At 52.1% G+C, this 22618-nt stretch overlaps 9 protein-coding genes across 9 annotated transcripts; 4 read left to right on the top strand and 5 right to left on the bottom strand.

Annotated features, from left to right (window-relative positions):
• Positions 1-638: 638 nt before the first annotated feature.
• Triagg1_1525 (uncharacterized protein) lies at positions 639-1787 on the top strand (the record flags this gene model as incomplete). The annotated part of the gene is made up of 4 exons (XM_062895605.1): positions 639-704; positions 760-1162; positions 1325-1666; positions 1720-1787. The coding sequence occupies 4 exons, from the start codon at positions 639-641 to the stop codon at positions 1785-1787; spliced, it is 879 nt and encodes a 292-aa protein (XP_062759864.1).
• Positions 1788-2553: 766 nt separating this feature from the next.
• Triagg1_1524 (uncharacterized protein) lies at positions 2554-4211 on the top strand (the record flags this gene model as incomplete). Its single annotated transcript, XM_062895604.1, has 5 exons — positions 2554-2667; positions 2738-2875; positions 2936-3299; positions 3354-4000; positions 4056-4211. 5 exons carry the CDS (start codon positions 2554-2556, stop codon positions 4209-4211), a joined length of 1419 nt encoding a protein of 472 aa, XP_062759863.1.
• Positions 4212-4261: 50 nt separating this feature from the next.
• Triagg1_1523 (uncharacterized protein) lies at positions 4262-5353 on the bottom strand (the record flags this gene model as incomplete). The annotated part of the gene is made up of 1 exon (XM_062895603.1): positions 4262-5353. One exon carries the CDS (start codon positions 5351-5353, stop codon positions 4262-4264), a length of 1092 nt encoding a protein of 363 aa, XP_062759862.1.
• A 404-nt stretch (positions 5354-5757) lies between these two features.
• Triagg1_1522 (uncharacterized protein) lies at positions 5758-7733 on the top strand (the record flags this gene model as incomplete). Its single annotated transcript, XM_062895602.1, has 4 exons — positions 5758-5873; positions 6313-6373; positions 6489-6600; positions 6676-7733. 4 exons carry the CDS (start codon positions 5758-5760, stop codon positions 7731-7733), a joined length of 1347 nt encoding a protein of 448 aa, XP_062759861.1.
• A 250-nt stretch (positions 7734-7983) lies between these two features.
• On the bottom strand, positions 7984-10424 carry Triagg1_1521 (uncharacterized protein; the record flags this gene model as incomplete). Its single annotated transcript, XM_062895601.1, has 2 exons — positions 7984-10259; positions 10319-10424. The coding sequence occupies 2 exons, from the start codon at positions 10422-10424 to the stop codon at positions 7984-7986; spliced, it is 2382 nt and encodes a 793-aa protein (XP_062759860.1).
• Positions 10425-11590: 1166 nt separating this feature from the next.
• Triagg1_1520 (uncharacterized protein) lies at positions 11591-12863 on the bottom strand (the record flags this gene model as incomplete). The annotated part of the gene is made up of 4 exons (XM_062895600.1): positions 11591-11846; positions 11907-12244; positions 12307-12636; positions 12702-12863. 4 exons carry the CDS (start codon positions 12861-12863, stop codon positions 11591-11593), a joined length of 1086 nt encoding a protein of 361 aa, XP_062759859.1.
• A 1771-nt stretch (positions 12864-14634) lies between these two features.
• Triagg1_1519 (uncharacterized protein) lies at positions 14635-17653 on the top strand (the record flags this gene model as incomplete). Its single annotated transcript, XM_062895598.1, has 5 exons — positions 14635-15194; positions 15807-15924; positions 16262-16699; positions 16819-17094; positions 17177-17653. The coding sequence occupies 5 exons, from the start codon at positions 14635-14637 to the stop codon at positions 17651-17653; spliced, it is 1869 nt and encodes a 622-aa protein (XP_062759858.1).
• Positions 17654-18501: 848 nt separating this feature from the next.
• Positions 18502-19284, bottom strand: Triagg1_1518 (uncharacterized protein; the record flags this gene model as incomplete). The annotated part of the gene is made up of 1 exon (XM_062895597.1): positions 18502-19284. One exon carries the CDS (start codon positions 19282-19284, stop codon positions 18502-18504), a length of 783 nt encoding a protein of 260 aa, XP_062759857.1.
• A 1179-nt stretch (positions 19285-20463) lies between these two features.
• Positions 20464-21925, bottom strand: Triagg1_1517 (uncharacterized protein; the record flags this gene model as incomplete). The annotated part of the gene is made up of 4 exons (XM_062895596.1): positions 20464-20556; positions 20618-21703; positions 21760-21818; positions 21895-21925. 4 exons carry the CDS (start codon positions 21923-21925, stop codon positions 20464-20466), a joined length of 1269 nt encoding a protein of 422 aa, XP_062759856.1.
• Positions 21926-22618: the final 693 nt, after the last annotated feature.

Below are 22618 nucleotides of genomic sequence, written 5' to 3'. Positions count from 1 at the left end.
TACGACACAAGCATCACGATAATTATGCCTTGTCCTCACAATCTGCACCGTTTCTGCCAGCACTTCTGCTCAATCCTTGCAACAACAATCCCTGAGTAGGTACATTGTCCCCATGTCGTCGACGCCTATTCGCCAGCCTCGTTTGAGTCACCCGCGGCCTCTTGCACAAGCCACCATGAAGTGAACCATTCAGAACCCCTGTAGATGCCAGAGGCCGCAGTTGATGAGACCCAAATCTGCCAGAGGCCCGGTCACGCTCCCCATATCACACACGTGCTGCTCCAATCAGAGGCCGCATCACGCAAGCAAGCTGCACGAAGAGTTGCTGCGTTGGCACGCTGAACCGCCCTTGTCTTACGCAGCCTTGTCCTCGCTTGGAGGGGAAAACAGAGAGATTTGCTCCTCATTTGGGCTAGTATTACTTACACATACCGTCAAGTATTGCATTTGTTTTGCTTGCGGATATCTAAGATACCGCGTTGGATGGGGGATGAAGAAAAATATCTATAATATCCGCCCTGCCTCTCCCTTTCCCCTTCGTTTCTGTGTCGGCTTCAAAGACCGCCGCGCAGGCCGTCGCTTGCGACATTAAAAGCAATTCAAAGAATTACATCCATCACTGCTCCGTCAAAATCGACATGAGAGTCCAGCGCAGGAAGAGACGCGGTTCAGTGCCAGCAATCGGTAGCCCTCAGAGGCACAAGGTGAACTTTTTTCCATGACCCAAGCCCACAGCGATAATGCTGAAGATCTTTGCAGCTTCGGGAACTGCGCAGCCGTGCCATCCTTGAACAAGTTACATGCAACGAGGCTGCAAATATGGCTGGTGTTTATCTCGGCGTTGAAGCCGAATCATACATGATTGATGTGCCTCATGTGGTATCCTGGGAGCAGCCCGACAATGACCCTGACTTACTATTTAATTCTGCGGAAATGGATCTATTCTTATATGATGTCAATATTGGCGCTATCGACCCATTGAATCAGATATACTGCCCTGGACCAACGCCTGAAATGTCGTCAGCCTGGGACAACAATCTAGAGGGTCTCGATGTTTCTGTTACTTGGGATAGCTCCGAGTATTCCGAGACGACATCGCCCTCGTCGCAAGCGGAGAGCAATGGTCCATCAGATGCGTATCTCTCTCATGACATTCCCATCTGTTCGACTTAGTTGAACCGATTGTCACATGAGTTCGGCCTTTACTCCCACACCCCTGGGTTGGCTGAACTTTGTCGGGCATTGATTGAGAACAGAGACCTTTCTGGTAGTGATTGGACCGCCAGGATTACAACAAACGACGAATTTGAAAATAAATTAACAGCATACTTGAACGAATTAACGGCGAATAACATGTCCGTGGATGAGTTGATGGCCATCTTGGAACACAATTTGGTAACGGAAACATTAACCAACGATATATCATACGACCAAACAACAGAGAGCATAACAAGAGACTTGACTATGAATCAGAATATATTAAACGATACAACAATGGATTATTACACGGCAAACTATCCTCAAGGCATGGATTGGGGCAGCAGCAATACGGAAATGAGTGCCGAGCTAACCCCTTCCAATATGGATGATGACAATTTTGACGATGAAGCGGGAAATTCTTCCACCGTCAGCTTCAATGATCCTTCATCAGACACGAGCCCCACCGGTAAGTGCCTCCTTTCAAGCGCTGGTCGTGATTGACGTCTAATGCCTTCTCAGGGGAACTTCGGCCTGGCTATAGATGGTGTTGCGACGAGTGGAAGAAGCACGACGGCAATTTCAAGTAAACAATTCCATCCATTACACGATACTACGGTATACAAAGTTAACTTGTAATCTCTCAACAGAAAGCACTTGAATACCCATAACAAACAGATACCATGCGAGGCAAGTAGCCCAGGGGGCTGCCTCAAACGATTTGCAGACAACAAGGCGCGAAATAGGCACTACTGGGTATCCCACAAGAAGTATGCAAAGGAGCACAATATCCCAAACGAGAAATGTTTTTGCAAGCCCTGTGACAAATCATTTAGTAGGCGAGATAACTTCCAAAGGCACGTTGACAAACACCATTCCAAAAGGGCCGAAAGGGGGAAGAAGCAGATGGTGATTGACGACGAACATGAGATAATTGAAGGCGAAGATGAGGAGTATGCACGGGTGTGTCGTCTCAAGGATACAGAATGAATATCACGAAGTAACGACAATATCATATTTTGAAGTTAATTTTGAATGCAGACAGCTTTTGATGAAGACAGTTGAGAGCGCGGAATCAAGATCGCGTTCGATGCATAATATTCATAAAGGCGGTAAATATGCGTCAATGCGGTTTACCCCGATATCCACAACCACCGCCCAGTGCATCTTCAGCAGTGGCTCGTGAACGACAAGCTCATTCAACACATCCACTTTCATGAGTCCGGCTTCATTCTCCATGAAGCAAACACGTGAAATCCCTTTCTTGTTCATAATGATGATTTGATTCTCCATTTTCAACGTCACGGGACGAATCAACCAATCGCAGCTCCCTCCATAATTTAATCTCATGCCGCCATGGCCGTCCTGACCTTCACCCTCAGCGAAGAGGGTGTCACGGCGTTTCGAGATGCCCTCAACTGCCTGAGCAAATTCAGCGAGGATGTATCCATCGAAGCGCGAAAGGATTCGGTAACGACAAATCACAAATCTCCTCTAGTTTTCCCGATATTCCACCAGCAGCTGCTAACCTTGTGGACAGTTCTTCCTCTCCACAATGAACACTTCCAAATCAGCCTACGCAAGCTTCCGGTTCGCGACCAGCCGCTTCTTTGGGCGCTACCAGTATCAGGGCACGGGGCAGTTTCAGGAGAAATTCTTCTGCTCCATGTACATCAGGGTGAGATTCTCTACTCTATCTGAGAACGACTTTCTCCAGCAAGCTAATCGTCGCTCCTAGGGCCTGGCCTCTCTCTTCCGCAGCAGATCTGGAGTAGAATCGCGAGGCGACGCGGACAAGCAGAGTATCATAGACCGCTGCGATGTCGCCATTGAAGATGGAGAAGGTGTCAAGAGCCGCTTCATTGCGCGAATCATCTTCCGAAATGGACTGACAGCTACGCACCGACTTCCGTTTGAAGTCAGCATGCCCGTGCATGCAAAGTTCAACAAAGAGGAGGCCCTTTACCACTGGAGCATCTCGTCGAGAACCTTGAAGCAGCTGGTGGACCACTTTGGGCCCGGAACCGAGTACCTCGACATCAACACGGATGGCGATCATGTCAATTTCACTTGCTTTAGCGAGAAGACCATCAGCGATGATGGTAAGAGCACCAGTCTCTACATTCTAACGGGATCAAGCTAACGTGTGAGAATAGCGGTTCTTAAGAAACCTCTGCATACCTCGATTGCTGTTGAGACCGACGAGTTTGACGATATTGACGTCGAAGATAAGCTTCAAATCGTCGTCTCCATCAAAGACGTTCGCGCAATCTCGCAGCACGCAGCCATTACCGGCAACGCCATTGTTGCCCGGTATTCCCTTCCTGCAAGGCCCATGCAAATTTCCTACTCCGGCGATGCCATATCATGTGAGTTTCTCATCATGACCGTTGGCGAGCGGGGAGGGAATCCCACAAAGAGGACCAAAAAGGTTCGCAAAGGGGCTGCGAACAAGGGCAGCAACAGCATTAGCAAGGCCATGCCGCATTTAGAAGAGACTTCTCGTCGCGCAACGCCATCACAATCCATGGCCGATATCCAGCGGAAGCAAGCCGCATCGCCTTCCATGCCGCCACCATCATCATCACGGCAGCCACCAAATGCAACTCCGCGACTGAGCGCTGCTAGAGCCAGTGCTTCGCGCATTGGGGCATTTGATTTCCGGTCCTCTCAGAGGCCGCCGCCGCCAACACTCAGGTCGGAGAGTCTTTTTGTCGAAGACGAGGCATGGGAGCCCGTGAGAGACGGCGACGAAGATGCCGATGAGGATGCCAGATTAGAATGGGACCACAGTGCAGATCCTGTAAGTTTCTCATTACAAATCGTCGAGATCATGACTGGAGGCTAACGTGAGGAAGAACCCTTCTGTTTCGCACATGGGACGCGGGGATGATGCTCGACCTAGTGGCTATGAACCAACAGAGGAGGCGCAGCCCACGGCAGCAGAGTCAACATTTCTGGATCCGACTCAGAGACTGTCCGATGTCCAAGGCCTGGCCTTGTTCCCCGACTGATCTTCGGACGAAGAACCGTGGTATGCGTTGGCTTCCAGTTAATTGTAGTTTCAGCTGGACGTGATGGATATCCAGCTAGTGGCACAGCCGGCACCTATGTTATCTATCCTACTTTCAGGGGGGATGAGCTTTGACGATGCAATCACGTTCCATCTTCCTTTGACGTCGTTATTCTCCACCTGTGGTCCGCAGTTGCCATGTTCTCCCCAGCCCCATGACAAGACGTCGCCGTCTGCTGTGAGAGCGACAACATGTTCACTGCCAACGGCCACCTTTTCGAGAGGGGGCAGATTTGATGGGGGGAGCTGGCCATGGTCGTCTCGTCCCCAAGCCGTCAGGCTTCCATCTTGGCCTAGGATGTAAAAGTTGCCCCAGCTAGCTCCGACATCTTTCCAAGCCGGGGCTGCTGAAGGGGCTGTCGAAATTAGACTCCATTTATCTGAGCCCAAGACTTGAAGGTTCCCGCTGTCTGGTTCTCCAAAAAGACATGTAGATTCTTTTGCACAAACCGCTCTGACCACCTTGAAGTTTACTCCCTCAATCTTCCGGGGCGTGAAGACTACTGCGCTGGGCTCGCCAATCTGAGACTTGCGGCAGTTGCCCCAGCCGTAAACTTCGCTGTTGTCCAATACAACAACGACATGTCCCATGCCGGCAGACAAGTCCACAATCTCTGTGTCGGCTGGGGGGAAGTTTTTGATCCTCGTTGCCGACGGTGTCCGTACAATCAACTCTCCCAGGCCCAGCTCTCCCTTCTGCCCTATGCCGAGGCTGAACACTTTGGTTCTCTTTCCTTGTTCATCCTTAGAAACAACGATAGAAGCCTCCCACGTAGCCGCAACAAGAGCAACTTGTCCAACTTGATCGTCACTCTCCTCCTTTGCGAGTCGAGCTTCCAGGAACACGGGGATATTTGGGAACGGCCGCAGTCCACATGCTCCACTGGCTGATTCTCCACTCCAGTACAGCTTTCCAGACTCCGTGAGAAGAAGAGTGTGATTCCCGCCAGCAGCGACTTTGACGATGCGAGAGCTGGGCTGCTCGGGGTGGAAGAGGACGGGCTTTGGTACGGAGACGTCTTCTTTGTGGCTGATGCCGAGTTGGCCGGATCCGTTGGACCCGATGGCGTATATTGCTTCCATTCCTGGGGGAAGAAAGGCCTAAAGAAAGAAGAAGAGAAGTGAAATAAATGAGTTGATGAAGCCTCCTCTCACGGTGAATGAATGACTTTGTAATCCGTGGATATTTGAAAGCTCGGATACTTGCATCTCCACTCTCGGCCCACGATATCGGACTATCAAGCTCCCCGACCCCACTAAGCCTCGCTTACTCATCTCTTTTTTTTTTCTCAACCACATAAAGCATCTTCTCGCAAATATTTTTTCTTCTTTTTCCCACTCCCACAAACCCAGCCCTGTTTTCTTCCTCGCCTTCCACCGAAGCGGGAAAAAACACACAAAAAAGACGAATCAAGTCTTTTGTTTCTGGGCGACAGCAATTGGAGAACCCTCTGCTTCAGGAATCCCCGTCGAGCAGCAGGGCCGCAATGGCTTCGGCACCGTCCAGCGTCCCGGCGGGGATGGAAAACTTCACCGTCGGGCTGATTGGCATGGGCGACATGGGCAAGATGTACGCCGACAGACTGTCGGAAGCTGGCTGGAGGTGAGTCTTTTGCGTCTTTGAGAATGGATGCTTTTTCTCCGCCTCTGGCAGATTTTCTCTCTTGCAGGTAAGCACACACTTTTTTCTTCTTCTTCTCTTCTTTGGCGCGTTGTTTCTACCCTTTTTTCGTGATGACATGAGCGCATTTGGCTCGAGTATTGCGCAGGGACGCCTGTCCCACCGTTATGGTGATCAGAACCGGACCTGTGCTTTCAGTGATGAAAATGCTAGCTACCTTACTTTTACCTGTCTGAAAAAAAAAACATCCCCTTTACCCTTTTTGTTGTTTTCGACTTGTCTTGAAAATTTTCACAAAGCGGAGAAAGCTAACAGTCGGAAAAGATAGTAGAGACAAACCTTGCAATTGGTGTCCCTTTTGTTTTCCACGTAGACGCTCGCCTCGCCCAAGACAACCGAGTAATTAACGGTGCAAGTTCAGAATCCTGGCGTGCGACAGAGAAGATAGATACGATAGCCTTAAAGAAAAATACAATGGCAAAGTACGCACTGCGCTGCCTCGTTCCACTGCAATGATGTTTCTTTTCCTTTCTCTTGTCGCCTTTCTTCCTTCCATCGTGACAAAGTCGGATGCTGAAGCCTGTCTCTCCCGTCTAGAAGAACATTGAGATTCTGCGCAACGGCCACTTCGTATCCCGCGCGAGCGACTACATCATCTATTCGGTCGAGGCGGCTTTTATTGATCGTGTGATTGCTCAATATGGACCCTGTATGCTATACCCATCATATCTCATGGTTCTTCCGTATACCAGCATGTCCAACTGACGCTCGCGATGTCGTCTAGCAACCAAGATGGGCGCCATCGTCGGCGGCCAAACCTCCTGCAAATCCCCCGAGATCGAGGCCTTTGAAGCTCATCTCCCATCAGACGTCTACATCGTCTCATGCCACTCCCTCCACGGCCCCGGCGTCGACCCCCAGAACCAGCCCCTGGTCCTCATCCAGCACCGCGCTCCCGACGAAGCTCTCCGTAAAGTTGAAATCGTGCTCAGCTGTCTCAAGTCGAAATACGTCCATCTCACAGCCCAGGAGCACGACCGCATCACGGCAGATACCCAGGCCGTCACACATGCTGCGTTTCTCTCCATGGGCAAGGCGTGGCACGCAAACAGGCAGTATCCCTGGGAGCTCAGCCGGTACGTCGGCGGTATTGAAAACGTCAAGATGAACATTATGCTGCGCATCTACTCGCAGAAATGGCACGTCTACGCCGGCCTGGCGATTCTCAACCCGGAAGCCCGCAAGCAGGTCGCCCAGTACGCAAAGTCCACCACGGAACTCTACAAGCTCATGCTCGAGGGCAACTTTGACGGCCTCAAGGACCGCATCTACGCCGCCCGCGACCGCGTCTTCGGCGCGTTCAAATCATGGGCCTCACGCCCACTCCTCGAGCCCTCCATCCTCACGGCCTTTTCCCTCGGCACACCCACCCCCGAAGAACCCGCCCGGCCAAACAACCACCTATCCCTCCTCGCAATGGTCGACTGCTGGGCGGCCCTCGGCATCGTGCCCTACGACCACATGCTCTGCAGCACGCCCCTCTTCCGGCTGCGCCTCGGCGTAACGGAGCATCTCTTCCGCAACACGGAGATGCTCGACGAGACGCTCCGGACGGCGGTGGACGACAAGCGGTACCGGAGCGATGACTTGGAGTTTACCTTTGCGGCGAGGGGGTGGGCGGAGTGTGTTACGCTGGGGCACTTTGAGACGTGGGAGAAGCGGTTTGTGAGCACGCAGGAGTTTTTCCAGCCGCGGTTTGCGGATGCGAAGAAGGTTGGGGATGAGATGATGAAGAAGGTGCAGGCGAGTATGGATGAGGCGTTGAAGATGGAGGATAAGTGAATGTAACGATGAGTTGCTACGGAGATGCAGTGTCATGAACATGGTTCGGAAGTTTAATATATTGAATCAATCTTATGGTTACTTCTACAAGCTATATATTGATTCTTGTGGACATGGTATATATTCCTCACAACTCTGTCCCATGTAGTGTATTGCAGGGCATTTAATGTTGTAGAACTATGCTATTTTAATTCTCTTATTACTCTGTTCTTCTCCATCGTCATCACTCCAATCTTCTGCATCATCTTCATCATTCCATTTCTTCTACATTATTATTGCTCCATTCTTCAACATATTTCAAAGACTCCAAAGTACCGGGATGTTGTGGGCCAAAGACTCGCCGGTAAGCCCCGAGAGCCTCCTTCATTAGCGCCAGAGCATCTTCATGTCGGCCTTGGTCCTTCCAGGTATATGCGAGTTTTTTCATGATGGTAAGTGTGTCTGGATGGTCGGTTCCAAGCTTGATCTTGGCACCCTCTAATGCTTGCACCTGTAGTTCCTCGGCTTCATTAAGTCGGTTTTGGGCCCGATAGGTTATTGCAAGGTTATTCATGAATCGAAGTGTTGTTGGATGGTCGGTTCCAAGTTCAGTCTTGCAAGCCTCCAATACTTGCAACCCTAGCTCTTCAGCTTTATCCCATCGGCCTTGCTCTCTGTATATGAATGCAACGTTGCTTAGACTTTGGAGTATAACTGGATGATTGGGTTCAAGCTTCATCTTGTAAGCCTCTAATGCCTGCACCTCTAGCATTTCAGCTTCATCCAACCGGCCTCGTTTCCTATACGTTGACGCAAGGCTGCTCATGCTTCTGAGTAACTGTGGATGGCCGGCCGCAAGCAGAGTCTTGCGAGCTTCCAATACTTGCAGTTGTAGCTTCTCGGCTTCATCTAATCGGCCTTGCTCAGAATATATTAATGTAAGGTTGTTTATGCTTGTCAGTGTATTTTCGTGGTCGGCTCCAAGTTTCGTCTTGAAGGACTCCATCACTTGCACTTGTAGCTCCTCAGCTTCATCCAATCGACCAATGTCTGCCAGCACCCATGCATATACCGTTAAAGTTGCCAAAGTCCAATGACCACTCTCTCCAAACTTCTTCTCAAAAATCTTCTTAGATTTAACCAGCATTCGCTCTGCAATGTTATATCTTCCTTGTGAATATGCATAGAACCCCCCGTTATAACACAGAGTTGCCCAGTTAGTTAGGGTATCTGCGTTCGGTTGGTAATCAAGGGCCACCTGAACATGTGCAAAGAGATCCTGGCACATTGCCCAGTTGTCATATCTCACTGTGGGAACCAACATTGCCATCCGCGTAATGTATTGCTGCATGAACGTCTCTTGCAGTGCAACAGCTTTCAGCCAGCTTTTAATTGACAGTTGCACAAGTCTGTGCATCTCAAATATGTCGCCTTTTTCGTTCATAGCAATAAGGCAGTAGTTCCTCAGAATCAATATGTCTTCTTCAAGCTTGCCATTTGTATCGCCATGAGAATCGTCGTCAGCCTCGGTTGAGTCAATGCTATCGTCGGACTCTATGTCCTCGGTGTCAGATTCCGAATCTTCACTGTCGCTTGGCGTCCTGAATTCGATAAGCACCCACTCGGGAATGCCTTGCCGATCGAAGAAACTCATGAGTGATAGAAGATCTGCCGCAGAGCGATGATGCGAGCGAATGTATTCAAACGATATTGTCCACGTTTTCAGGACTGCATTTGATGCCTCTTCCTCCCTTCCTGTATCATTTGCTTCATACTTTAAAAGTCTCATGCTTTCCCGCTCGCTCTTCCCAAACTCGACAAGGTATTTCTCAATCGAACTTCGCGGCTTCCTCGCTTGTATATAGGCAGCAGCCTGGCTAATAGCCAACGGTATACACTCCAGTGCCTTGACAAGATCTTCTGCCAAGCTTCTATCATCCAAAGGAGATCCCATCTTCCTCTCCAAGAGGGTAAGCGCATCCGTCTCTGACATTGTATCAACGTCAATAATGTGCTTGTACCCCCCGGTCAGTTTAGAAGCAATGCTTCTGTTGCGCGTGGTAAGGACAATGGATCCGTTTCGAGTCTTGGGAATGTATGCCGCCAATGGCCGTTTGCCATAGCCACTTTCGTCTATGCCATAGAGCACCTCGGTGTCATCGGCACTATCAAGGATGACAACCCATCTACCGTTATGTTCGATGGATAGCCAGTTTCGCACAAGAAGCGCTATATCAGCTTTAGGTTGCTTCCGCTCAGGCAATTTCACGGCGTCGGCAATCAACCTGAAGCCTTCTTGAACACGTGCCTGTGTAGCTGCATGAATCCAGAACACCCAGATGTTCTTATGCTCTTCAGCGAATCTGTGGGCGAATTCGATAGCCAGCTGCGATTTCCCAACACCACCAAGGCCTACCAGCGCCACTCGACCGGCTGGCTCCAAGCAGCGTGCAGAAATCCGTTCGAGAATGTCTCCTCGGTTGACGAAATCGGGATCGCGACTGAATGGGATCAGCGGGAAAGGCTGTGGTGGAGTTTCTCGTCTCTCTGTTAGACACACACAGTAATTAGCCTGGTTCGTCTCTGAATGGCGTCGATCTTAGTACCCTGGGGGTAGTTGAACACATTGTGAACATCGCCTTGATGGAGTGTAGTATTACCGCGAAAGTCGTTATTGCCGACATTGCGGGAGTGCGATGCAGTTGAGTTCATTATGATGAAAGCAAACTGAAACAAACAAGATCGAGGTGTTAAGATGGCATTGTTAGAGATGAGGAGTTGGGTACAGTTGGGCTCATAGTTGTTAAGAACTCGATTGACCCCTCACTTTACAAGGCGACCAATAAACAGCCTTGATTAGATGTCGCATAGTCTTTTACAAGAGATGTATAGGGAAAAAGTACTTTCCATGTGATGTTCCATTCAATTGTTTTAGTTTGCTACATCGAGATCCGGGAATCCATTCGTTGGTTCCGGATCAAAGTATGATCCGCCACTATCGCATGATGAACTGACGTCGAAACCGAAGCGCAAGTTATTGAAGCCAGGTACTCATACGTAGATTAATCATATAAAGGTAGTTGAATATACCGCTTCGATAATATTGAGCTGTGTACTTGGCAAGCCGAGGTCAGAAAAAGACCACAAGAGGAATAAGTGCATACATTCAGCAATCAAGTAGCCCATCCTTTTATGACGGAACACCTCTTCAGCCAGCACCCGAATTTGGCCATACAACTTAGTACCTAATAGTAGCAGTAATTAATAGAGAAATATACCTAGATATAGTAGCAGGTACTTCAAGAACAGGTGTATAATCCAACGCCTGGGTATTTGTCTTCTTCTCAGTCTCGGAGTTTCTGTCCTCCGCTTGCTTGGGTTGCTTCAAGAATAAAATAAGACGACAGCAAGACTCACCAAGTGCGAAAAGGGGGCGGACGAAGACAGCGATATACGGTGGTGGGACGAAATAAAAGGGGGCTCTTCGCTTTTATCATGTGGTAGAAGATGAAATAAATGGATAGGTGGTAGATATTGCCGGTATGCATTTTGGCTTTGTTTTGGTGTCGAATAGGGGCAGTACAGAGATTTGTCGAGGGAATGCGAATCATGTTTCTTACTGCCACAGTTGCTGCACCCAGAAGCAACACACTTGTTTCACGGACCAAATTCCATTCAGCGCATGTACAGAGGCAGCTGTCTCCGTCTCAGACCAAGCGGCGACAAAAAGAAACGTCGTTTTGACTCGACAAACGCCTCCTACCGAACCCACCAATGCGACATGACTCATACAAACGATCGCTGTCAACCTGCCAATGTCTATCACTAATAATACAAAAACGAAAGCGGGTGGATAAAATCCTCTAGAGAGCATGGGATCAAGCCTGCGTTATGACATCTGGAACCCCCAGTTCGACGCTCTCCTCTAGCATGGCTACCCCGTGCTGCACTTTGAGCGGAGATGGAGGAAATCGTTCACCCAATACAGGAGTCGATCCGGCACTTGTTGCTTCGTGGGGTGACTCGTCGACGCTCAACTCACGAAGGTGGCCACTTGCCGAAGTTTGCGAAACTGCCGATTCAGAGAGCAACATGTCAATCTGACTGGAAGAAGCCTGTTCCGAGGGAGTGGAACTACTTGTTTGTTAGCTGCTTCACAAGAATGAGATAGCGTTTTAAAATCTAGCTACTCACCAGCCGATATCATCGATGCGGTCATCAGTCTCATTCAAGTGAATCACTGGCGACGGCGGAGGTGTCCACTGCTGGGGATCAAACGTGCCGGATCCAGCAGCCTCTGCAAGCACATCCAGATTCTCGCACTTGGGAGAGTACTTTAAATGCACGACGTTTCCCGATCCTTTGGGAGTCAGAGACCAGTCAAAATCAGCATCGTACTCTTCGATCTCGGCGTCATCTCCCTGTCTTGTCCACAAACGGCGCCCACGAGCTATCTGGGCGTCGATCCAGTCCGTGGCACTCATAGTTGATGCGCGTGAATCGTGCGTAGATTGAGCGGGTGAAGATTGAGGCTGGCATAGTAATGTTAATCTCAACTGCAGTAAAGTGTTATTTATACGCCAAAGCAACTTACCAGAGGAACCGGACGGCAGCCAATATCCGTGAGCACGTTCGCATCAACGACAGGTCGCTGGCCAAGGAGGTGGAAGCTGTAGCCTGCTGCTGCAGTCGGCGGCACCTCGCCATCGGCAACGGCGTTGAGGCTTAGAAATGCGCGGTCTGCACAGCCAGGACGACAGCTTTGGCATACTCGGTACTGGCACTCTTCTTGCGGAGTGCACAACCACGGCTTCTGGAATCCAATGTTACATGAAGCGCTGTCTAGCCCATAAGGCTCAGCGAGGCGACTGAGTATCGCGGCGCTATTCTTGCGAACCTTGTCTCGCTGAATAACAAGCTGGACCTGGAATGCCAGTCAGTGCCTAGACAAACGACTTGAAAGGTCTCCAGGGGTAGTGCGGTGCGTACATTTTCACGCTGCCTGAGTATGTGAGCCACCTGGTCAGGGCGGTACTTTGAAAGCTGCTCCTGGTTGATCTCCTGAAAGAAGCTGAGCCGGTCCTCGCGAGCAGCAGGGCTCCTCTTTCGAATGCCCATCATTGGGGTCAACTGACTACCGACCTGGTCCATGCTAATCTAGTTGCGGTCACAGTTAGCATTTTCTCCGTGGTAGCTCGTCAGCACAAACGCCGAGTTTCGTCGCATCTTCGTTGCCATACAAAGTCTCCTCTCGCCACGGCGTGCTCTATCAAGTCCTCTCTATCCTGCGTGCACTGGTAGAGCCAGCCAGAAGGTCCGGGATAGTGACAGTTGGAACAGAGAAGACTTGGGCTGTAGATTCTCGTCATGGTGGCGTGGGTGCATTGCGGCTCGAAGACTGGGCGCCTGTGCAAACCCGGAGGAAAGCGGTGATACATGGTTGACGGGTGTTTGATCTCCTATTTGAAGCAGAGATGAGCTGTCGTGAAGCTGTTGTCGATTCCAAAACGGGATAAGCAGGCGATGCTCAGGCGATGCTCAGGCGCTGCTCAGGGGCTTGAATCCCGAGCTGGGTAAGTCCTAACGATGTTGGCGAAGAATGATGGCGAGATTTAGGACAATGGAGAGGCCAGATATTGGATTATTGGGGAGTGAAAAGATGAAGATTTTTTACCCTCGATCATTTTGGACGAGGCAGGCACTTGAAGGGGGGAATCTGAAAGTTTTGCAGGCAGGTGCCGGTGCGTGACTGACTGCCAGTGCCAAACAGCTGCCCGCCATTGCAGTGCTGGAGGCTCAACTGAGGCTGCCCTGTTGTTAGTGATTGACGCTCGTGATTTAGGTGCTGGCGAGCCTACTAATCCAGCCGATTGGAGGTTCCATCTGATGTGGAAGAATGGCATGAAGCCCTTGAAGTCGATCCATCAAATTGTTCAAACAAGACAAGGCCCTGAATGGGATTGGCACTTGCATGATGAGGCTTCATTGTCGAGTATTTGAAAGAGTGGATGGACAAGGCAGCTACCTATTATACTAGATGATGGTGACAATATGGCAATGAGAAAAGGCCGAAACATTCAAGACAATCGTGTGCCTGTTGTAGCAGTGTATCATAAGTCATCAATGTCGGGTATGTGAGCAGCCACCATTGTGTGTCAAACGGCAGAGACCGACGGCAGTATAACAACAGTCTCGCCATTGGCCAGCAGAATGCAAAAAACCACCACAGCCATTCATTATTCAATCAATCATATTATTCGATACAGGTGCCTACAGTATTGATCCAGCATGTATCACCTGTACGAGCGTGCACTTAGTAGCCTGCATAACAGCCAATATCGGCCAATGAACGCGCGCAAATTTCTCCTTGTTATCGGTCCTCCACACGACACCGCCCGCCGACCCAATAGGAACGCCAACAGCTGCAGCGCTCCCCAAAACAAACAAAAACCTGTGCACTGCATCTCACGGGAACAGCCCATGCCGCCACCCAGGCACGGCACGGTACGGCAGTGTATACGAGTACAGTGCAGTGCAGTACCTAGGGGGGGAAGAGGCGAACGAACCGGTTGATTGATTGATTGCTTGCTTGCTTGATTGATTGCTTACAGGCACAGGTACAGGCACAGGTACAGGCACAGGCACAGGAACGCGGGCAAACTTGGATCGGAAGTGAGGCGCTGCCACAGTCATCATCGCTCATCTCATCTGCACCATGCACGACAGACACGCGCGTGGCCACGGCACAGCCAGGCTTCAAGGTTAGCAGCAGCCAATCTCGGGTCCCCCAGCCTCCAGCCTCCATCCTCCATCTACATCGTATCAAAAAATCTTCGTGGTTGCTGTGGAGAAGGGAAATCAAACCAAAGACGGTGCCGTCAATAACCCTCGCAGGGGCCGCAAAAGCGCGCGACTCCAGCCAATGGCGGCCGCTGTTGAGCAACAACACCACGACAAAGCAAAGACAAACCTTGACCTTGCCAATGATGCTACCGCACGCCTTCGTACAACTAGCGGCGGCCGTGCCTTTGGGCTTGCAGCTTGCCCGGGGCCTGGCCTGGCAACCTCGCGACAGGCCTTGCCTCTCATCATCTCAACCCCCTGCCTCTCGTGCGTCTTAGCCTCGACCCAACACTCCAATCGCCAGCCCGGAGCCGCCCACATTTCGCCCACACTCGCCCACTTTCAGCCAGCAACGGGAGCTTCAGGTCGCGACTCGACTCGACCGAACGCTGCGCTGCCCGATCGTGCGACCCCATCCGTTTCCCAGCCTTTTGTTCTCACCTGCCCAGCTCCCCTCCCAGCTCCCAGCTCCGGGCTCCAGCTCAGCCCAAAAGCTTGCTTGCAGGTGCGGAAAACTGGAACCGCGCTGCCAGACGCGTCTCTTGATTCGGCCGCCGCGCACCCACCCGATGCCCAAAGCAGACACAAGTTTATTAGGTGCCATCGGTCGGATTACAGGAAATACGGGGGGATTCTCAGGTACGGAAGCTCTGACTCTGGCCGTCTGTCTGTCTGTGTTCGAGGGTCGAGGTCGAAGCTGTGCCTGTACTTGCACTCGTGGCTACGGAGCACGAGTAGGTACTTGTAGCGCCAGTCCAGTCCGATCCAGTCCAGTACAGCCCAGCATCCCGTATCGTACTCATCGGTACCTACCCTTTGCTCACGTACCTCGTCGTGGCACAAGTCCCCCCGTGTGGTCTCTCTGTACCTGCCTCATCTCATCTCTCTCGACCTAGACAGGTACGAGGTACCGGCGTCATCCTTCCCGCCCAGCCTCTCTCATTCAATCGCCTCTGCGCTTCTTCACTCTTCACTCTCACTCCCTCGCGCGCTCCCTCTCTCGCCTCTCTCCCTTCTTCCCACTCCCTTCGGGGCCGCTGAGAAGAATCGAAACGACAATCCCCCGGCACAATCGTCTCTGTCCCAGAACAAACCACGTCGAGCTCCCGCGAACGTTGCTGCTTGAACCGGTAAGTGTTGGCATTGAGGCCGCTTTTTGTTTGTTTGTTTGTTTTGTTTGCTTTGCTTCGCTGTGTGTTGCTGGTCTCGCCCGTCTCTCCCTGTCCCTCCCGCAGCTCCCCTCAGGTTCAGGATCGCTTCGTCTTCCCAAGCCGTCCGTCATCCTAGCGGACGCGACACGGTTGGCAAGGGGAGGCGGTTCAAGGGCCCTCCTCAAGTCCCCTTTGCCGAGGCAAGCAAGTCGCAAACTGTATGCACTTGCATGCTCAAGAGCTGGATCAGCAAGCCCGGCGGACTCCAGACATGTCCATGTCCAGGGCCCGGGGGGGTTGGGAGACCCACTCAGCGCATCAAGGCTCAGTGTCTCGTCGTGTAAACAAATCCATTGGCCAGGCCCTGTCACCACGACAGCCTCAATTGCTCCCCAATCTCTCCGCCGCCCGAAGCGTTTGCATCTGCTAATCATCCCGCCGTCGCGTCGTTGGACAGCCAGACCCTCTCCGCCCGTCTCATGACGACGTCTTATCCCTGACCTGCCCCACGAGAGCAAAGCTGCACGTCGATTGATCCTGCAACAACATCTCAAGTCGCTTGTCTCTACCACTGTTGTTGCCGCCGCCGCTCCCCGTCGCCGACGCCACGATCCCCGATCACGACCACGACCCGACCACAGCGACACCGCCAGCAAAACGAGCACCATGTCGGTCAAATTCGAGCGGGACACGATCCAGACCCTTCAAGATGCGACCTCGACCGCTCTTCAGCCCTTTCAAAGCGTCGCCGCCGACAATGGCCCCATAGTCCAGAGGTCCATCAAGACGGTCACCGAGAAGACGGTCGACGCGGCTGCCCAGCAGGCTGCTGAGCGCGCCGCCGCTCTCGCCGAGGGTCCCGGGCCTATTCGAAGGGCTTTCGAGGGCGCCGCTCCCCTTCCCGGTACCAGTGGAAAGCACCCGATCGCCGAGACCATCGGCACGGCATTGACTGGAGGAAAGGCCATGGCCGGCACCAAGGGTTATCTGGCGGTATGTTTTTTTATAACTCTGGCGCGCAAACCGAGCGAAGGAGAATGGAGGAGGAGGAGAAAAAGCCACCAGAAGTTGGCAGTAGGTTTGAATTTAGGTTTGGCTAACGGCTGTTTTAGGCCTACATCAAGGAGCTCGAGTCGAACCCTCTGCGCACCAAGATGCTCACGGCCGGTACCCTCGCCGGAGCTCAGGAATTCCTCGCCTCGTGGCTGGCCAAGGACCGCAACAAGCATGGCAACTACTTCACCTCGCGCGTGCCCAAGATGGCCGCGTACGGTGCCTTGGTCAGCGCTCCCCTGGGCCACTTTCTCATCTGGCTGCTCCAGAAGCTCTTCAAGGGTCGCGTTAGTCTCCGGGCCAAGATTATCCAGATCGTGGTCAGCAACCTGGTGGTATGTGCTCATCCAATCTTATAAGCGAATTGCTTGCTCTACTCCCTCATGACATCATTCATGCTAACTCGTTGATGATTAGATTGCGCCTATCCAGAACAGCATCTACCTGGTCGCCATGGCTCTCATTGCCGGCGCTCGTACGTTCCACCAGGTTCGCGCCACCGTCAAGGTCGGCTTCTGGAGAGTCATGCGCATCTCGTGGCTCACCTCGCCCATCTGCCTGGCCTTTGCCCAGCAGTTCCTCCCTGACGAGCTCTGGGTTCCCTTCTTCAACTTGGTCTCCTTTGTCATTGGCACTTACATCAACACCCTCACCAAGAAGAAGCGTCTCGCCGCCCTGCGCAAGAAGCACTACGGTGATAGCCGCGAGACCCGACCCCCTTACGGTGACAGCCGTGACAGCCGCGACAACCGTCCTCCTTATGGCGATAGCCGTGACAACCGCCCACCCTACGGTGACAGCCGTGATAACCGACCTGCCCAGATGGGTCGCCCCGGTCCCGAGGATTATCCCCCTCCCCCCACCAACATTGGCGGACACAATCCCCAATACTAAAGACAACTGGGACCTAAAGGCCTACAATGATACCCTGGCGGCGGACATGCGCTGGAGTACTCTCCCCTTCTAAGGCAGCCGGGTAATTTAAAAAAAAAACCATAATCTGAAGTGTGGCGGAAGACGTTGAGCCATTTGTTCCCTCGCGTAATGTTTGGCAAAGGACGCGAGAGAAGGGAGCACGAATTTTTCTAAATGAGAAAAATTGCCAGTGAGAGCTTTTTGTTTCGTCTCGACGACACGATTTTGTCTTGGAGGCTCCATGTGTCAAAATGACTGCTCCTCTTCTTCTCCGAGGAGAGATATGATGCAATGAATGGGAGGTATTTGAGTTGGAAAGGTGGCTTTTGGGGGGGAGGGCAACGCGATGTTTGTTAGTAATGACTTGGTTAGATGCTCCTTGTATAAATGTTTGATTTTTTTTGGACGTTTTTGTCTTTTTTTTTTTTTGTTCGCACATGTATCTGTCTTCTTTGTTGTTTTTACCCTGTTAATGTCATGTATCAAGGTAGATAGAGTCCGTCTTGGCGTGCCGTCTATATACTTTGACGTAAATTGAGGTGGTTGTACTGTTCTCGAGTCGTATGTGATGGCGTGTGTAGACGACGTGGAGCCAAATGTGATCATGTTGGGCGAGTCGGGTGTTGTTATTGGCTTCGCGATGCAAATGTGTATGAATAGAAGAGATGGTGTAGCCTCTTAGTTTGAAACAGCCAACTGTTGTGCCTTTGACTGGACATGGACTCGGCTGGTTCGACTCAGGAACATTGGCTCAGTGGCTGTTTGCACATCGTCTCTTAGGAGTTTGAGTAGTCATATCCTGGAGATATACTCCTTTACCAGCCTCCTCAAACACCCGCCTCGCCGTCCGTGCCGGCATCAGCCATGACGCCCGGGCTCCAGTACTCCCACTCGCCCTTGGTCTGCTTGTCCACCCACAGCATCCCGCCGGCCATCAGATCGTCGATGACCGTCTTGCATCTGGCCTCGTCCCAGCCGAGGTTGTCCCGCAACATGCCCACGCTCACGTAGCCCAGGACCTGCGCTGCCTCCACGACAGCGGCCTGGTCGGTGCTCAGCTCACGCGGCACGCTACGCACGTACTCCTTGCGGCCGACGGTGACAACAGCGTAGCTGCCAAGGGGCTTGAGCGTCTCGACGGCGCGGCGCACGTCGTCGTCACTGATCGAATCGGCGCCCTCCATCCGGCCCTTGGACACGCGCTCACGCAGCTCCGAAAGGCCCATCAAACCACCGTTCTCGCCTCGCGTCGCACCGCAGACCTCGACGATGCGCACCGCCAGCTCAAAGTAAAAGTCATTAACCGTCTTCCCGAGCAGCTGCGCCCAGACCGAGTTGCCGGAGCCGCCGCTGTGGTTGTTTGACGAGGCGAGGGGGTCGACGCCGATGGCGGAGCACATGCGGGCGAACTGGGCGCGGAACGAGGGGTCGGAGCGGATGTCCTTTGCGTGGGTGTGGGCGAACTGCTGGAGGAGGGAGCGGAAGACGGCGAGCTGGGTCTCGAGGGCTTGGGCGTTTGTGGCGCGGAGGGAGGAGCCGTGGGAGGCGAATTGGCGGGAGGTGATGCGGGAGCGGTCGAAGGCGGCGATGCCGACACCTTTGCGGGACATGGTTGTGATGGTTTATTTGATGGTGGATGATGATGATGATGACGTTGATGATGACGGAGAGGAGTTGTAGGTGGTTAGATGGAGGAAGATGGAGGAGGAATTTGTAAGAATAGATAGAGTGGTGGAGGAAGAAGGAGAGGGAGAATAAGTAAACAGATGGAAAAGTGATGATAAAAGGTTATAAAGAGGAGGAGGAGGAGAGAGAGAGAGAGAGAGAGAGAGAGAGAGAGAGAGAGAGAGAGAGAGAGAGAGAGAAAGGGTGAGGCTCAAGTTGAGGTTGAGAGTTTCAATAGGGAGGTTCCGGTTTGGAGGGGCGGCAGTTCAGCGGGGCTGCCAAGGCGGCGAGGGTGCCGAGAGAGCTGAAGGTACAGAGTACAGGTACATGCACCGCTACTGGGGGGTGCTGTGATTGAAATGTACAGCACAGCATAACGACCTGTAAATGACAGGTGATGGATTTGATAAGATATTTAAGTGGAATTTTGTGCTTGGGGATTAGTAGTGAAGTGATGGAGTTGTACACGTGTTAGTACCTGAAGCTGGAAGCAACTTGTATATACGACTTTAATGGGGTACTTTAGCTTCAGAGAGTTTGTCGTGGCGTGGCATAACTTCAATTGGTCTTGAAAGCATCACAGCAGAGTACGAAAATAGAAGTTTCATGGTTTGATGACTTGATACTGCCGTTTGGTAATACTCGAACACGGTAATAGCCATAGAAAAAAGGAGTTAAAAATACCTTGTTTGTATTGAAACAGGCAGCTGGTTTACACACAACCACAGCCTCGGATATGCAGGGTAACCACTCTCCTCATATCAACGCATCACCTAAGCCAACACCACAGCCATCATAAGCAAAATCATCAAATTTGATTCTACGCGGCTCACGTGCCGCTAAATGAAACAAAGGCATTGTTACCGGCCATTCCCTTCCCTATCCATTGTTCTCTTCATCCCGTAATGACCGTCATATTAAGCCCTCTATCCCAGCGTCCCATCATGGAGAATTTCAAAAAGATAAAAGAAAAAAATAATAAAAATAAAGTCGTAAGAGCCCACTCCCTGTGCGGCCAAGTTTCCGTTTCTTTTCAATAAACGGCGTCTAGTTTCTATCCTCAAGCAAAACAACAAATTGTGACATGTTTGACGTGTCGGATGAGTCTTCTTTTTTCCCCTTCCTTACTGTGTGGCGCATTGTGTCTGGCCTTCACCCTCGTCGTCGTCGTCCTCCCAATCGTTGCCGAATCGAGGATCGCCTTGATCAGCGCCCATCTGTGTTTCCGAGTTAGCTTCTCTCATGTTATAGCAACTGTGATGCAAAGTGTATGCTCACCTCTTCAATGTCAGCGCCGTCTTCATATTCGACCTCGTCAATCTCCTCAGCCTCCACGGCGGGCAGTGGTGGTGGCAGCATCTTTGCCAATGCCTCGTAGGCAGAGTCATCCTTCAGCCAGTCGTCCTCGGGGAACTCGACCTTGACCAGGAGATACAAGTCTCCCCTGGCGTCGCCCCTCTTCATGGGCATACCCTCGCCGGGGATCTTGATGCAGTCCACTGGCTTCAGGACCTTGCCCCGCGGTCGGTTGAGCTGGATACCCCGGCCGTCAAGGTGTTTCAGCACCACGCGGTTGAATCCGATGAGGGCCTCGCTCAGGGAAACAGTCAGCTCTGCGGAAAGGTCATTTCCAAGTCGGGAAAAGACATCGTGGGGCTCCTCGATAAGGGTGAAGACGATATCTCCGGGTATCTGGTCTGGATACTGATCTGCCTCGCCCTCCAGAACGATGCGCTCGCCCTGCATGGAACCCCGGGGAATGTAAATCTCCAGGGCCTTCTTCTCCTGCGTGGTTCGCTTGCCCTTGCACTTCTTGCACCTGTCCTTCTCCTTGTACACCTTGCCGGAGCCCGTGCAGTGGTCGCACAGGACGGTCTCGCGGCGCATCATGCCGGGGCCAATCTGTCGAATGGCCTCGACCATGCCGTGGCCCTTGCAGCGCTCGCAGGAAGTGGGCTTCGCCTTCTCCTTGCCACCGGAGCCCTTGCAGACACTGCAGACGACCTGCTTGTTGGCAGAGAACTTGACAGTCTTGCCCTTGTATAACTCTTCGAGCGTGACCTTGTATTCCTGCTCCTCGTCCGGTCCCTTTCGGGGTCTCATTGGGCCGCCAGGACCGCCGGGGCCACCGGGGCCGCCCATGTTGAATCCGAACATCTGGGACAGGATATCGTTGAGATCGACCTCGGGGCCGCCGGGGCCTCCTCGTGAGCCGTCAAAGGCAGCCATGCCGTGGGTGTCGTAGAGGTGGCGCTTGTCTTCATCGCTGAGGATTTCGTAGGCTCGGCTGGCCTCCTTGAACTTGACCTCTGACTCTTCGCGCTGTTCTTCGGGGACTTTGTCTGGGTGGTATCTCAGTGCAGCCTGTTCATGTTAGCTTGGGGTGAAGCGAGTGGGATTCGGAGTCGGTGTTGCCGTACCTTGCGATAGGCCTTTTTGATCTGGTCGGGCGTTGCACCTCTGTCGATTTCGAGGATCTCTGGAAACGGCGAGGTTAGATCTAGAAACAAGAAGAGGAGACAAGACAGCAGATGCGTCCAATCGCTCGCACATACCATAGAGATCAACTTCCGCTTCGGAAGCCATAGTGACGGCTGATTGTCGTTTTGCTGGAGAAAATGCAGATTTTCAAGGCGATGGCAGAGTTGGAATCCAGAAAATCTTTTGGCGCGGCGCGGGGTCGATGCTGGAGCCTGCAAACGTACGGAATCCAGCTGCTGCCTTGGCAATGGAAGACGTTGCTATATGCAAGGCTGATGGAACAGAGAAAAGGCCAAAGAAGAACCAAAGGCGATGAAATCTCCGTTTGGCCGTATCGGAGTTGGAGATTGGGCAAACAAATGGGAGGGCAGCTAGATCGAATTACTCGCAAAAAGATTTGCCGGCTCTTTGCATCTGCCGCTCGCCCGCCAAACTCAGCGCCAGGCGGCTCTGGTAGTGACTTGCGGGACGTGGATCAGGTACCCCGAATTTGCTTGGCCGTGCATAGGTCGGGGCGTGTATCACACAAGTACAGGCATGATTTTTGATGGAAGTCTTAATCCGATATCATGGAGGCCTCTAGAGTGTTTGGTTCAACTGTCCCCTCAATTTACAGTTCTCGTCACACTCTTACACTCTGAATGTCTTATAACTGATAGAGGTACCTCTAGTACTTCGCCCCGCGATAGACCGTCATTTCTGCCTCTACTATCGTCGCTATCGGCCTTATCAGCAATCTCCATATCTAGCCGAACCTCGCGCCACATGTGGCGTCGCATCAAAATTTACGCCTCACAT

The sequence above is a fragment of the Trichoderma aggressivum genome (genome assembly GCF_033847375.1).
Source record: "Trichoderma aggressivum f. europaeum strain CBS 100526 chromosome Unknown scaffold_003, whole genome shotgun sequence".
Lineage (NCBI taxonomy): Eukaryota > Fungi > Ascomycota > Sordariomycetes > Hypocreales > Hypocreaceae > Trichoderma > Trichoderma aggressivum.
The sequence above is the reverse complement of the archived record's forward strand: the minus strand, read 5'-3'. Positions and strand labels throughout refer to the sequence as shown.